Here is a 13,740-nt window from a genome sequence, read left to right on the forward strand (position 1 = left end):
ACTGCGCTCTCGAGCGCTCTGGCGGCAGAAATCTGAAGTGCGGCTTCAGCCGAACAAAACTTTATGAGTTTTTCTACGTATCTGTAGTGTGTCGTGACCATATGTCAATGAATGGAGCTACAGTGAATTTATGAAATCGCTTCAATCATTTGTAATAGCCCTGTATATACGAGTGGCGAGCAATAAGTAATGCAATGCGTTTTTTTTTTCTACAATTAGGTTGGTTTTCTTCAGGATTCCAATACACATTATTCTTCATTCTTTTGGCTGCAAAACCCTATTTTTCAACATGCACTCCGTTCAATGCGACGGCCTTACGCCACCTTATTCAGCGAGCCTACGAGGGTTGAATGAAAAGTAATGCCTCCACCTTCGTTAATTGGGTTTGGATGGGAATTTTTTTAATAAATCAAACGCACGAATAATCCTTAGAGCGTGATATTTAATTACCAATATTCACTTTTCCACATAATCACCAACCAGTTGGATACATATCTGCCAACGATGAACGACTTTTGTGAAGCCATCACGGAAGAAATCGACACTCTGCTTCCGCATCCACAGTGTCACGTTTCGTCTCCGGGTCGTAAAGGTGTACCCACGTTTCTTCTCCTTTTACAGTTGAATGGAGGAAGGCGTCACCTTCATTCTCGTAACGCGAGAGCAGTTCCTGGCAAATTTCAAGTCTGTGCGCCTTCATTTCAGGAGTCAGCATCCGGGGTGCCCATTGTGCACAGATCTTCCGATAGCCAGGCAAAGCAATAAAGTGAACCACGCGTTCTTGTGAAATGCCTATTGTGCTTGCAAATTCTCTCTGAGTGATACAACGATCGTCCTGAATCAATCTGTCAACATTTTGCTTGTGAAACTCGGTGGTTGCTGTCACAAGACGTCCAACTCTTTGTTTGCCACGCACCTTTTGAAAATATTGTAATCTAGCCAGTTCCTTTACATTTGAAAATTTTGAAAAAAAAAATATTAATTCTTTTTCATGAATTTTTCTACCAGATTCCATATATGTTTAAAATTTTTCATTTAAACGTAATATAAAAATTTAAGTATCAGTAGCAGATGTCACTTGCCCAGCGAATGTCATATTCAGTACTGTCAGGTTCACGCCCTTACTTGCACATCAGTAGTTCTTTAAAAAGTGCGCTGAGAGTTAAAATCAACAGCAACGAAGGAAATTTGCATATTGTTTTTGGTGGTGGTCATAAAGTCCGTAGCAGACGTTATTGGAACAGCGTTGATATTGATGAGAGTGTGTTAAAAAGTCATTTTCAGGTGCTACTCGCGCATCAGTAGCTTTTCAAAAAGTATGTTGTTAAAATGATTCTCGTACAACTAACGAATTTTGTATTTTTATTTTTGTATTGTGGGCGCAAAGTAACCCCTCCCTTCAGTAATGCACGTTGTGGAAAATGCTGTGGTACTGATAGAATTACTGAGTAGATTATGACAGAATCCAGGATTTTTGAATTACGTTCATAATTTCATGAGATACTGAAATCCAAAATTTTGATGCTGCTAGCAACGTTTAGATTGACAGCCTTCAAATGGGATCATGCTCTGTTTTAGTTCAGTAATACAGATTTCTTCATTCACAGGGAGACTACCCCTTGGTATCATCTTGGTACCGCAATTTGTGTGTATGTTTTATGTTTGTATGTATGTATGTGTCAGAGGGGGAGCGGGGGGGGGGGGGGGGGGGGGGGAACGCCAACCTTGGAGTCCTGAGATTGCGAAGGCGCTGGCGCCAGCAGAGTTAGATTCCGCGAATTTGGAAGCGAACCGAAACGCACTCACAGCGAGACATGGCAGATTTCGCGACGCGGCGGAACAGATAAATTTGTAGACAAGCAAAGAAGTTGGGAAAACACAGGCCGTTGTGGCGCCGCCGTGTTGCGTCACTCCCGATGAAACGGAAGCCGAAAATTTGTAGGAGCGGTGGCAAATAGGCGGTTTAATGGGGCAGTCAGCTAGTGGTAGCATTTGACTCTGGGCCTGCTCTGGGCGTAGCATCTCTGGTAGGGATTGTTGGCTGCCGCGAGCCGCTCGATCATTATCTCTGTTCGCGTTGCTTAGTTGATTGTTGTCGTGGCTCTGTCGCTGTTTTCGTTGTGTAAAGGGACTGTTACAGATCTTTTGTTGTCACGATTTCATTCATACGCTTTTTGAGAAATACGTGTACGCATTTTACAGAGACTCATTAAAATATAGTGTTGGTGGTACGGCTGCAGGACAGTTAGATCAGAAGAAATTATGTGTTTGTGTGGAATCGTTGCTGCTTACTTTCAGGAGAAAAGGTACGTTCAAGACAAATAGCATCCATTTGTAGACTTTGTACCAGATAATTTTTATTTGCCCACTAGTTTCCATCAACTGTGATTGTGAAAGCTTGACATGGTGCCAAGTGGAACTAAATCTGTGGGAAATGAATTAATATTGCTATTTTTTATAGCTATAAAGAGCTTCTCTTGGCCTGCATTTTCATTTTTGTTTTCTGACAACACTCCAAACCATTCGAGAAACTCGAGAACATCGTGAAAATTAACAGACTAAACTTGCATTTAACACACAGTTCACTACCTTAAACAAATCAATTTCACTTTAAGAGGGGTAGGGCGTCAGACAGGCCGACTTCGAGCAGGAGAGGCACCACAGGACATTTTATTTTCTACTGTCTATACTTTTACAAATAAATTCATAAAACTTTGAAAGCATGACCAGGAAGGATACTCATAGCATTGGAAACTCACAAACGTAACAAAATACATTTTTTTACATCTGAAATTTCATCATTTTTCACTTACTACTGGCTGCATTTGTTGCTATAGGTACACTTTTCTTCCTGAGTAAGAGAGACTGTTCAATGAATTTTGCACAGCATACAAACTATAGTTACATGTGTATGAAAATCTAGAGTTTATTTAATTTATGAAAAAAATGAATGAACTGTTACATTTGAAACTTCTTGTATAGAAAAAACTAAAATTTTATAGTTAATTATCTCAATTTTTACCACAGTTTTTAATAGATTTGGAAAATTCTAGAGTTTCATACACCTGTAAGTACTGCTTGTATGCTGTGCAAAATTCATCGAAGAATCTCTCTTACTTAGAAAGAAAAGTGTACCTACAGAAACAAATGCAGCCAGTAATAAGTGAAAAAATGATGAAATTTCACATGTAAAAGAAGGTATTTTGCTACGTTTTTGAACTTCCCCTGCGATAAGTGTGAGTCCTCAATCTTCCTGGCCATGGTGACAAAGTTTTATGAATTTATTTGTAAAAGTTAGACAGTGGAAATTAAAATATCCTGTGGTGCCTCTCCTGCTCCAAGTCGGCCCGTTTCACGTCCTACCCCCCCTTAATTTATTTCATTTTCTATAACATTAACCTTTCCTTGATGCGATCTAAGTGATTTCGAATAGTATACCGACACATGAATCGGTAATTTACAAGAACGATTGCCTATCGAAGTCGCGGAGTCCCAACGATACATATCGAACGTGCGATCCTAAATCGATCACGCGATCTGGTGGCGGGCATTATGAGTATGTTTACGGTGGTCACTACAGGAGCGACAAAAGAAGAGCTTTACAAACATACTTGTAATTACAAAGGAGACGACTTACCTTACTCGTCGTCATGTGAAAGTCCGTGTAATGTGTGCGCTACGGGAACAATTCCCTTTTTGGCATAGCCTGGGTAAACTCTGCCAATATCATGCAAACGCAAGTTGTGGAAATAGAGGTACTGAAACAAGTGTAGTCCGTCTCTATCTCCTGGACGACCTTCTCTTTTAAGCAAACAATTAAAATCGCTCAAAAGAGGAAAGGCCGCTGGACCTGATGGGACACCAGTTCGATTTTACACAGAGTACGCGAAGGAACTTGCCCCCCTTCTTGCAGCGGTGTACCGTAGGTCTCTAGAAGAGCGTAGCGTTCCAAAGGATTGGAAAAGGGCACAGGTCATCCCCGTTTTCAAGAAGGGACGTCGAACAGATGTGCAGATCTATAGACCTATATCTCTAACGTCGATCAGTTGTAGAATTTTGGAGACTAGAAACCTACTCTGTAGGAATCAGTATGGGTTTCGAAAAAGACGGTCGTATGAAACCCAGCTCGCGCTATTCGTCCACAAGACTCAGAGGGCCATAGACACGGGTTCCCAGGTAGATGCCGTGTTTCTTGACTTCCGCAAGGCGTTCGATACAGTTCCCCACAGTCGTTTAATGATCGAAGTAAGATCATATGGACCATCAGACCAATTGCGTGATAGGATTGAAGAGTTCCTAGATAACAGAACGCAGCATGTCATTCTCAATGGAGAGAAGTTTTCCAAAGTAAGAGTGATTTCAGGTGTGCCGCAGGGGAGTGTCGTAGGACCGTTGCTATTCACAATATGCATAAATGACCTTGTGGATGACATCGGAAGTTCACTGAGGCTTTTTGCAGATGATGCTGTGGTGTATTGAGAGGTTGTAACAATGGAAAATTGTACTGAAATGCAGGAGGATCTGCGGAGAATTAACACCTGGTGCAGGGAATGGCAATTGAATCTCAATGTAGACAAGTGTAATGTGCTGCGAATACATAGAAAGAAAGATCCCTTATCATTTAGCTACAAAATAGCAGGTCAGCAACTGGAAGCAGTTAATACCATAAATTATCTGTGAGTACGCATTAGGAGTGATTTAAAAGGGAATGACCATATAAAATTAATCGTCGGTAAAGCAGATGCCAGACTGAGATTCATTGGAAGAATCGTAAGAAAATGCAATCCGAAAACAAAGGAAGTAGGTTGCAGTGCGCTTGTTCGCCCACTGCTCGAATACTGCTGAGCAGTATGGGATCCGTACCAGATAGAGTTGATAGAAGAGATAGAGAAGATCCAACGGAGAGCAGCGCGCTTCGTTACAGGATCATTTAGTAATCGCGAAAGCGTTACGGAGATGACAGATAAACTCCAGTGGAAGACTCTGCAGGAGAGACGCTCAGTAGCTCGGTACGGGCTTTTGTTGAAGTTTCGAGAACATACCTTCACCGAAGAGTCCAGCAGTATATTGCTCCCTCCTACGTATATCTCGCGAAGAGACCATGAGGATAAAATCAAAGAGATTAGAGCCCACACAGAGGCATACCGACAATCCTTCTTTCCACGAACAATACGAGACTGGAATAGAAGGGAGAACCGATAGAGGTACTCAAGGTACCCTCCGCCACACACCGTCAGGTGGCTTGGGAGTATCGATGTAGATGTAGATAGATGTAGATATAATGGAAGACTTCACAGATTCCCACAGCCGCCCGATATTCTGCGTGTGCACACTGGGGCCATCCAAAGACACCAAGTCTACAGAGTGGTTGACGAACTCGTGGTCCAATCCTTCTGCTTTGAGTGTCATGTTGGACTGGAACCCGTCGGTAATGAGTTTACTACCAGGCAATATAAAGTGCTGTATCAGAGCCACTAAAGTGACCTTGTCCGTGGACAATATTGTGGCAACGAAACACTTCCGGAACTCTCTTTCTATTCCACCAAATAGCCTAATATGTTCGAATTCACTCTTTGAAGGTCGTCCTCTATGGTTCTTCCTTCTTGCTATGTGAGATTCGTCCACTTCAACAACTTTACTCGGACCACCAGTAGCTCCACTGTCGTTCGTGGCTACCACATAACACACTTCTCTGCAAATCCGGTAATAGTCGCACACGGTAGCAGCAGAGAAGTCAGTTTCCGATGCTGTTGCTTGCGAGGTGTAATCTCGAATCCAGCAAGATAGAAGAATTACGTTGGTCTGGATGGATGATTGGTAAGAGTCGAACCATGTATTCTTCCTGGTACTCAAATGGTTCAAATGGCTCTGAGCACTATGAGACTTAACTTCTGAGGTCATCAGTCGCCTAGAACTTAGAACTAATTAAACCTAACTAACCTAAGGACATCACACACATCCATGTCCGAGGCAGGATTCGAACCTGCGACCGTAGCGGTCGCTCGGCTCCAGACTGTAGTGCCTAGCCGGCCGGGGTGGCCGAACGGTTCTAGGCGCTACAGTCTGGAACCGCGCGACCTGCTACGGTCGCAGGTTCGAATCCTGCCTAGGGCATGGATGTGTGTGATGTCCTTAGGTTAGTTAGGTTTTAGTAGTTCTAAGTTCTAGGGGACTGATGACCTCAGAAGTTAAGTCCCATAGTGCTCAGAGCCATTTTTTTTTTGTAGCGCCTAGAACCGCACGGCCACTCCGGCCGGCCGTGGTACTCAGTTTTCCGCACTGTCTGCAATGAAATTTTCACGCTATTTCAGCATCGAAACACTTCTTAATGAAGTTTTACACACATGGAGTTTTACACACTTCGCACCACCACAGTATACATGGTCCCTCCTTTCCTCGAAGAAACGTCAATAACACCACACATCCCACTCACTACCGACATAAATCGTCTGGTTTTCCCTAGCGACTCACAAATAATTCGCGGGAGTACGTAACGTAGAGCAACTAAGGGAACGACGCAAAACAGATAAAAATGACGATGATAACGCCCGCCACCAGAGTAGCATGACCGATTTACAATCGCACTTTCGATATGCATCGCTTGGATTCCGTGACTGCGAAAGGCAATCATTCTTGGAAATTACCCATGCATCTCATCGTCTCGTATGCCTACCCTTATCAACTCGAATGTATCCTCACCACAACAGAATAATGAAACATTCGAGGATATTCTCGAATGTTCTGTAAAATTCTAGAATATTTTGAATATTCTCGAAGTTTCTGAAAGATTCTGGAACATTCTAGAATACTCTACAACATTCTCGAACATTCCAGAAAGAACATTCCAGCCAGTCTCGGCCACTTTGCTAATCAGTTGCCAGCTGCTTCACCTACTTCCCATAAGAAGTTTATTGGTGCGATGTCCTCTTTTTGAGACCCATATATTCAAACCCAACCACTGAAGTTCCAAACCGAAACCATCTTCATGGATGGGGAGTAGACCCCGCAAGAAGCTGTAGAGGTGGTTTGCTGAGTTATAGAGGCAGGCACACAGAAGACACATTTGTAAATATTACCAAAATACATTATACACGGTGTTACAAAAAGGTACGACCGAACTTTCAGGAAACATTCCTCACACACAAAGAAAGAAAATATGTTATGTGGACATGTGTCCGGAAACGCTTACGTTCGATGTTATAGCTCATTTTATTACTTCTCTTCAAATCACATTAATCATGGAACGGAAATACACAGCAACAGAACTTACCAGCGTGAATTCAAACACTTTGTTACAGGAAATGTTCAAAATGTCCTCCGTTAGCGAGGATACGTGCATCCACCTTCCGCCGCACGGAATCCCTGATGCGCTGATGCAGCCCTGGAGGATGGCGTATTGTATCACACCCGTCCACAATACGAGCACGAACAGTCTCTACATTTGGTACCGGGGTTGCGTAGACGAGAGCTTTCAAATGCCCCCATAAATGAAAGTCGAGAGGGTTGAGGTCAGGAGGGCGTGGAGGCCACGGAATCGGTCCGTCTCTACCAATCCGTCGGTCACCGAATCTGTTGTTGAGAAGCGTACGAACACGTCGACTGAAATGTGCAGGAGCTCCATCGTGCATGAACCACATGTTGTGTCGTACTTGTAAAGGCACATGTTCTAGCAGCACGGGTAGAGCATCCCGTATGAAATCAAGATAACGTGCTCCATTGAGCGTAGGTGGAAGAACATGGGGCCCAATCAAGACATCACCAACAATGCCTGCCCAAACGTTCACAGAAAATCTGTGTCGATGGCGTGATTGCACAACTGCGTGCGGATTCTCGTCAGCCCACACGTGTTGATTGTGAAAATTTACAATCTGATCACGTCGGAATGAAGCCTCATCCGTAAAGAGAACATTTGCACTGAAATGAGGATTGACACATTGTCGGATGAACCATTCGCAGAAGTGTACCCCTGTAGGCCAGTCAGCTGCTGATAGTGCCTGCACACGCTGTACACGGTACGGAAACAACTGGTTCTCCCGTAGCACTCTCCATACAGTAACGTGGTCAGCGTTACCTTGTACAGCAGCAACTTCTCTGACGCTGACATTAGGGTTATCGTCAACTGCACGAAGAATTGCCTCGTTCATTGCAGGTGTCCTCGTCGTTCTAGGTCTTCCCCAGTCTCGAGTCATAGGCTGGAATGTTCCGTGCTCCCTAAGACGCCGATCAATTGCTTCGAACGTCTTCCTGTCGGGACACCTTCGTTCTGGAAATCTGTCTCGATACAAACGTACCGCGCCACGGCTATTGCCCCGTGCTAATCCGTACATCAAATGGGCATCTGCCAACTCCGCATTTGTAAACATTGCAATGACTGCAAAACCACGTTCGTGATGAACACTAACCTGTTGATGCTACGTACTGATGTGCTTGATGCAGAGCAATGAGTCGCATGTCAACACAAGTACCGAAGTCAACATTACCTTCCTTCAATTGGGCCAACTGGCGGTGAATCTAGGAAGTACAGTACATACTGACGAAACTAAAATGAGCTCTAACATGGAAAGTAAGCGTTTCCGGACACATGTCCACATAACATCTTTTCTTCATTTATGTGTGAGGAATGTTTCCTGAAAGTTTGGCCGTACCTTTTTGTAACACCCTGTATATGTGTGTATGTCTCATATCTCCTCCTAAACTACTGCAGCGATGTCGAATGTACACGTATCCTTTACCGTTAGGCGACAATCGCTGTGCGGGTAAGAACAATCTGCCTATCATAGTTCAGGAGGCCTGACAATCATAAACAACGACGTGCATGAAGAACTGTCACATGGTGCATAACGCTTAAATTTGTTACTTCTTTGCTGCTAACTCCACTGCAACAAATTTTCTCAGACACCATCCACATACGATAATGCAGTGCTTGTGTTGCGTTCGCGTAGCCTATTTGTGCACGGTATACAACATGCTCTAGATACCGGCTCGCAGGTTGATGCCATATTATCGACTTTCGAAAGGCGTTCGACTCAGTTCCCCACTGTCGCTTGCTACAAATAGTGCGCGCTTACGGTCTATCCAATGACATACGCGGTTGTATAGAAAGTTTTCTAACATACAGTGAGCAGTATGGCGTCCTGAATGGCGAGACTTCAACAGAAACAAGCGTAACTTCAGGTGTGCCCCAGGGCAGCGTAATAGATCCGCTGGTTTTTACGATTTACATAAATGATCTGGTTGATGGTATTGACAGCGGCATTAGGTTGTTTGCCGATGATGCTGTAGTCTACAGGAAACTAGTATCACACGAAAGTTGTGAACAAATGATTGAGGATTTGCACAAAATAAATGCGTGGTGTAATGACTGGCTGTTATTTCTCACTATTAGTAAGTGTAACCTACGGCGGGTAACAGGGCGAAAATCCCCATTAATGTCTATCTATATCCGAATCCCGCTCCAGCTACTGCCGGGTCTGAGTCCTCTCCATTTGGCTCGGTCCTCCCACCACTTTTCTTCCCCCACTTGCTGCCAGGTCACCCCTCTCCTTTCTACAGATTTTCTCACTCCCATTTTCCACCGTGTTCTTGAGCGCCCTCTAGGTCTTTTCCCATCCATCTTCAGTTCTTCCATAATTTTGGGGAGTCTCTGCCCATGCATCCTTTAACATGCTCATACCATCGCAATCTGTTTTTTTTTTTTCAATTTCTTCTCGTGTACTTTCTTGTTTAAGGTCCTTTCTAATCTCTACATTCCTTACTCTTTCCATTCTTGTTTTTCCCTTAACTGCTCTGAGAAATTTCATTTCCCCTGCTTGCAGTCTGCTCCAGTCCCTTTCTGTCATTGTCCATGTTTGTCCACCATAGGTGACAATAGGGATGTAATAATTCTTATACATAAGGAGTTTCGCTCTTTATGAAACTTCATTAGTCCAAATCTGCCAGGAAGTTACATATCAGCGCACACTCCGCTGCTGAGTGAAAATCTCACTCTGGAAACACCCCCCAGGCTGTGGCTAAGCCATGTCTCCGCAATATCCTTTCTTTCAGGAATGCTAGTTCTGCAAGGTTCGCAGGAGAGCTTCTGTAAAGTTTGGAAGGTAGGAGACGAGATACTGGCAGAAGTAAAGCTGTGAGTACCGGGCGTGAGTCGTGCTTGGGTAGCTCAGATGGTAGAGCACTTGCCCGCGAAAGGCAGAGGTCCCGAGTTCGAGTCTCGGTCGGGCACACAGTTTTAATCTGCTAGGAAGTTTCATATCAGCGCACACTCCGCTGCAGAGTGAAAATCTCATTCAGGTGTTTTATTGTTTGGTAAAAATTGCCTCCCTTCTGTAACCTTCTATTAATTTCGTTAGTTATTCTTCCATCACTAGATATTTTACTCCCTAAATAAGTGAAACTTTCTACCACTTTGAGGGGTCAAGTATCTCGGTGTGACTATTCGAAATTATCTCAAATGGCTCAAATGGAACGATCAGATTCGACAGCTACGGTCGCAGGTTCGAATCCTGCCTCGGGCATGGATGTGTGTGATGTCCTTAGGTTAGTTAGGTTTAAGTAGTTCTAAGTTCTAGGGAACTGATGATGACCTCAAAAATTAAGTGCTCAGAGCGGATTTTTTTTTTATTTTTTTGGAACGATCAGTTTACACTAGTAACGGGCAAGGAGAACTCTGGATTGCAGTTTATTAGTAGAATCCTGAAGCGATGCAGTCCTTCAACAAAGGAAATTGCTTAGAATTCGTTAGTTCGTCCAGTCTTGGAGTACTGTTCGTCTGTATGGGACCCTTACCAGTTGGGTCCGATTCAAGAGATTGAGAAGGTCCAAAGAAGAGCAGCAAGATTCGTGACTGGTACATTTAGCCATCGCGAGAACGTTACAAATCTCATAGAAAGTTTGAAGTGGGACACTCTTGCAGATACACGGCGCGCTAAACAGAAGGGGCTGCTCACTAAATTCCGAAATCTGATCTTCGCTGAGGATGTAGAGCATATATTGTTACCACCAACTTTCATATCGCGCAGTGATCACCATTCAAAGGTAAGGGAAATTAGAGCTCGTACTGAGGCGTTCAGACAGTCTTTTTCTCTCGCGCGATCCGTGAGTGGAACGGGGGGGGGAGAGGGGAATATGACTTTGGCGCGAATTGTGCCCTCCGCCACACACCGCCTGGTGGCTAACGGAGTATATATGTAGATGTTCACGATTAGCGGAAAATCGTGTTCGAGTCCCAGTCCGACACTAGTTTTTACTGTCGTCATTCCATTATACAGTTGATGGTTGTCCATACTGCGAATAGATTTCATGACTGTCAACATATGCCGCTAAATGCACCTCCAAAATTATATTGCGGTGGCACACACAGTTAAAGGAGACATGACACAAACACTAAGAAGCTTGAAAAGCTGCCGTATTGTACATGATGTTTAAATTTGTTACTTCGTTGCTACTAAGTCTGTTCGCAACACATTTTATAGAAGGCATTCACATATGCCGCTGAATGTACGTACAAAATTATATCATTGTATGACGCATGAAGCCGGAGATGTGACGTCATAAACACTATGATGCGTGAAAAACTGCCGCAGAATGCTTGACGTTTAAGTTTATTACTCTTTCGCTACAAACTCTATTCGCAAATTTCGCAGGCAGTATCCACATATGCCGCTGACTGTACCCACACAAACGTATCACCGTACAGCACATGGGTCAAGAGTGTGTGAAAAAATTCCGCATATTGCATGAAGTGTTAATACATGTACTCTTTACCTGCAGTTTAGTCAGCTTAAGGGAATCCCTGAAACCCGGTAATGCCTTGACAACTTTCAACCGCGAAGCGCAAAACCACTGCAGGCGAAAACAATAGCCGTCTACAGAGCTATGTAGAGGCGTTGCAAAAGAGGCATTTTAAAATCGCCTTGCAGAGACGCGAAGCAATTGCGCCCTGCGTGCACAAACTGTCAGGGATCATGTTTCTTAATTTGGATACTGTGCTTTTGTGCATTATGCGTATTTATTTCAACGATTGTTTCAGAATTCAAAGGGGTTGTCACGAAAACGCGCATATGAATTTTTTTTCGGTATTACACTACAAGCACAATTCATTTTATGTTTTCGTTTCTAGTAAAAAATCAGCAAAGTGATCACCCAGCCAACGCCGAGTGTGTCAGCTACTTTACGTTGTTGTTGTTGTGGTCTTCAGTCCTGAGACTGGTTTGATGCAGCTCTCCATGCTACTCTATCCTGAACAAGCTTCTTCATCTCCCAGTACATACTGCAGCCTACATCCTTCTGAATCTGCTTAGTGTATTCATCTCTCGGTCTCCCTCTACGATTTTTACCCTCCATGCTGCCCTCCAATGCTAAATTGGTGATCCCTTGATGCCTCAGAACATGTCCTACCGACCGATCCCTTCTTCTAGTCAAGTTGTGCCACAAACTCCTCTTCTCCACAATTCTGTTCAGTACCTCCTCATTAGTTATGTGATCTAATCATCTAATCTTCAGCATTCTTCTGTAGCACCACATTTCGAAAGCTTCTATTCTCTTCTTGTCTAAACTATTTATCGTCCACGTTTCACTTCCATACATGGCTATGCTCCATACAAATACTTTCAGAAACGACTTTCTGACATTTGAATCTACACTCGATGTTAACAAATTTCTCTTCTTCAGAAACGCTTTCCTAGCCATTGCCAGTCTACATTTTATATCCTCCCTATACGACCATCATCAGTTATTTTGCTCCCAAATAGCAAAACTCCTTTACTACTTTAAGTGTCTCATTTCCTAATCTAATTCCCTCAGCATCACCCGACTTAATTCGACTACATTGCATCATCCTCGTTTTGCTTTTGTTGATGTTCATCTTATATCCTCCCTTCAACACACTGCCCATTCCGTTCAACTGCTCTTCCAAGTCCCTTGCTGTCTCTGACAGAATTATAATGTCATCGGCGAACCTGAAAGTTTTTATTTCTTCTCCATGGATTTTAATCCCTACTCCGAACTTTTCTTTTGTTTCCTTTGTTGCTTGCTCAATATACAGATTGAATAACACCGGGGATAGGCTACAACCCTGTCTCACTCCCTTCCCAACCACTGCTTCCCTTTCATACCCCTCGACTCTTATAACAGCCATCTGGTTTCTGTACAAATTGTAAATAGCCTTTCGCTCTCTGTATTTTACCCCTGCCACCTTCAGAATTTGAAAGAGAGTGTTCCAGTCAACATTGTCAAAAGCCTTCTCTAAGTCTACAAATGCTAGAAACGTAGGTTTGCCTCTCCTAGGAAAGGCGCAAAGCTATTTTATAGTATACAATAATTAGAGTCTATTGTCACATTGTCTTACAAAGATAACTGCATCCATTACTATTCTTAACATGTTCACATTTGTTAAAATAGGTAAGAGATGTTAGGTTTATCTACATAACTAGTCATGAACAAATATAATGATAAAATGTAGTACACCTACGTCCACACCCTCATGGATACTCTGAAAATCACACTTAGGTGTCTGCAGAGGGGTCATCGAACTACGTTCACAACATTCTCTATTATTACAATCTCGAACAGTGAACAGCAAAAACTAGCACTCATATCTTCCCTTGCGAACCCTGTCTACATCAGCATCAACAAAATATTCGCATTCGGAGCAGAAAGTTGATGATTGAAAGGATTGAAGGATGCTGTTAGGGAAAGAACGTGTCGTGAGTGGCTTCAACGTTTCAGGAACGGCGATTTTAA

The 13,740-nt window shown here is 43.3% G+C and overlaps 2 protein-coding genes across 6 annotated transcripts in view; one reads left to right on the forward strand and one right to left on the reverse strand.

The window, feature by feature from the left end:
- Positions 1-13,740, reverse strand: part of LOC124553655 — a 276,328-nt gene that overhangs the window by 218,794 nt on the left and 43,794 nt on the right. The window lies entirely within an intron of this gene.
- Positions 1-13,740, forward strand: part of LOC124553653 (serine/threonine-protein kinase OSR1) — a 549,990-nt gene that overhangs the window by 148,760 nt on the left and 387,490 nt on the right. Inside the window, exon 1 of one of the 5 annotated variants that reach the window (XM_047127533.1) lies at positions 1,967-2,306. The exons of 3 other annotated variants lie outside the window; for them this stretch is intronic. In XM_047127533.1, coding sequence (XP_046983489.1) covers positions 2,263-2,306 — 44 coding nt within the window. In that variant the 5' untranslated portion in view covers positions 1,967-2,262. Of the gene's footprint in view, positions 1-1,966; positions 2,307-13,740 lie in introns of those variants that run through there. One more of the 5 variants, XM_047127535.1, reaches the window with a different exon arrangement.

Source organism: Schistocerca americana, chromosome 11 (genome assembly GCF_021461395.2).
Source record: "Schistocerca americana isolate TAMUIC-IGC-003095 chromosome 11, iqSchAmer2.1, whole genome shotgun sequence".
Lineage (NCBI taxonomy): Eukaryota > Metazoa > Arthropoda > Insecta > Orthoptera > Acrididae > Schistocerca > Schistocerca americana.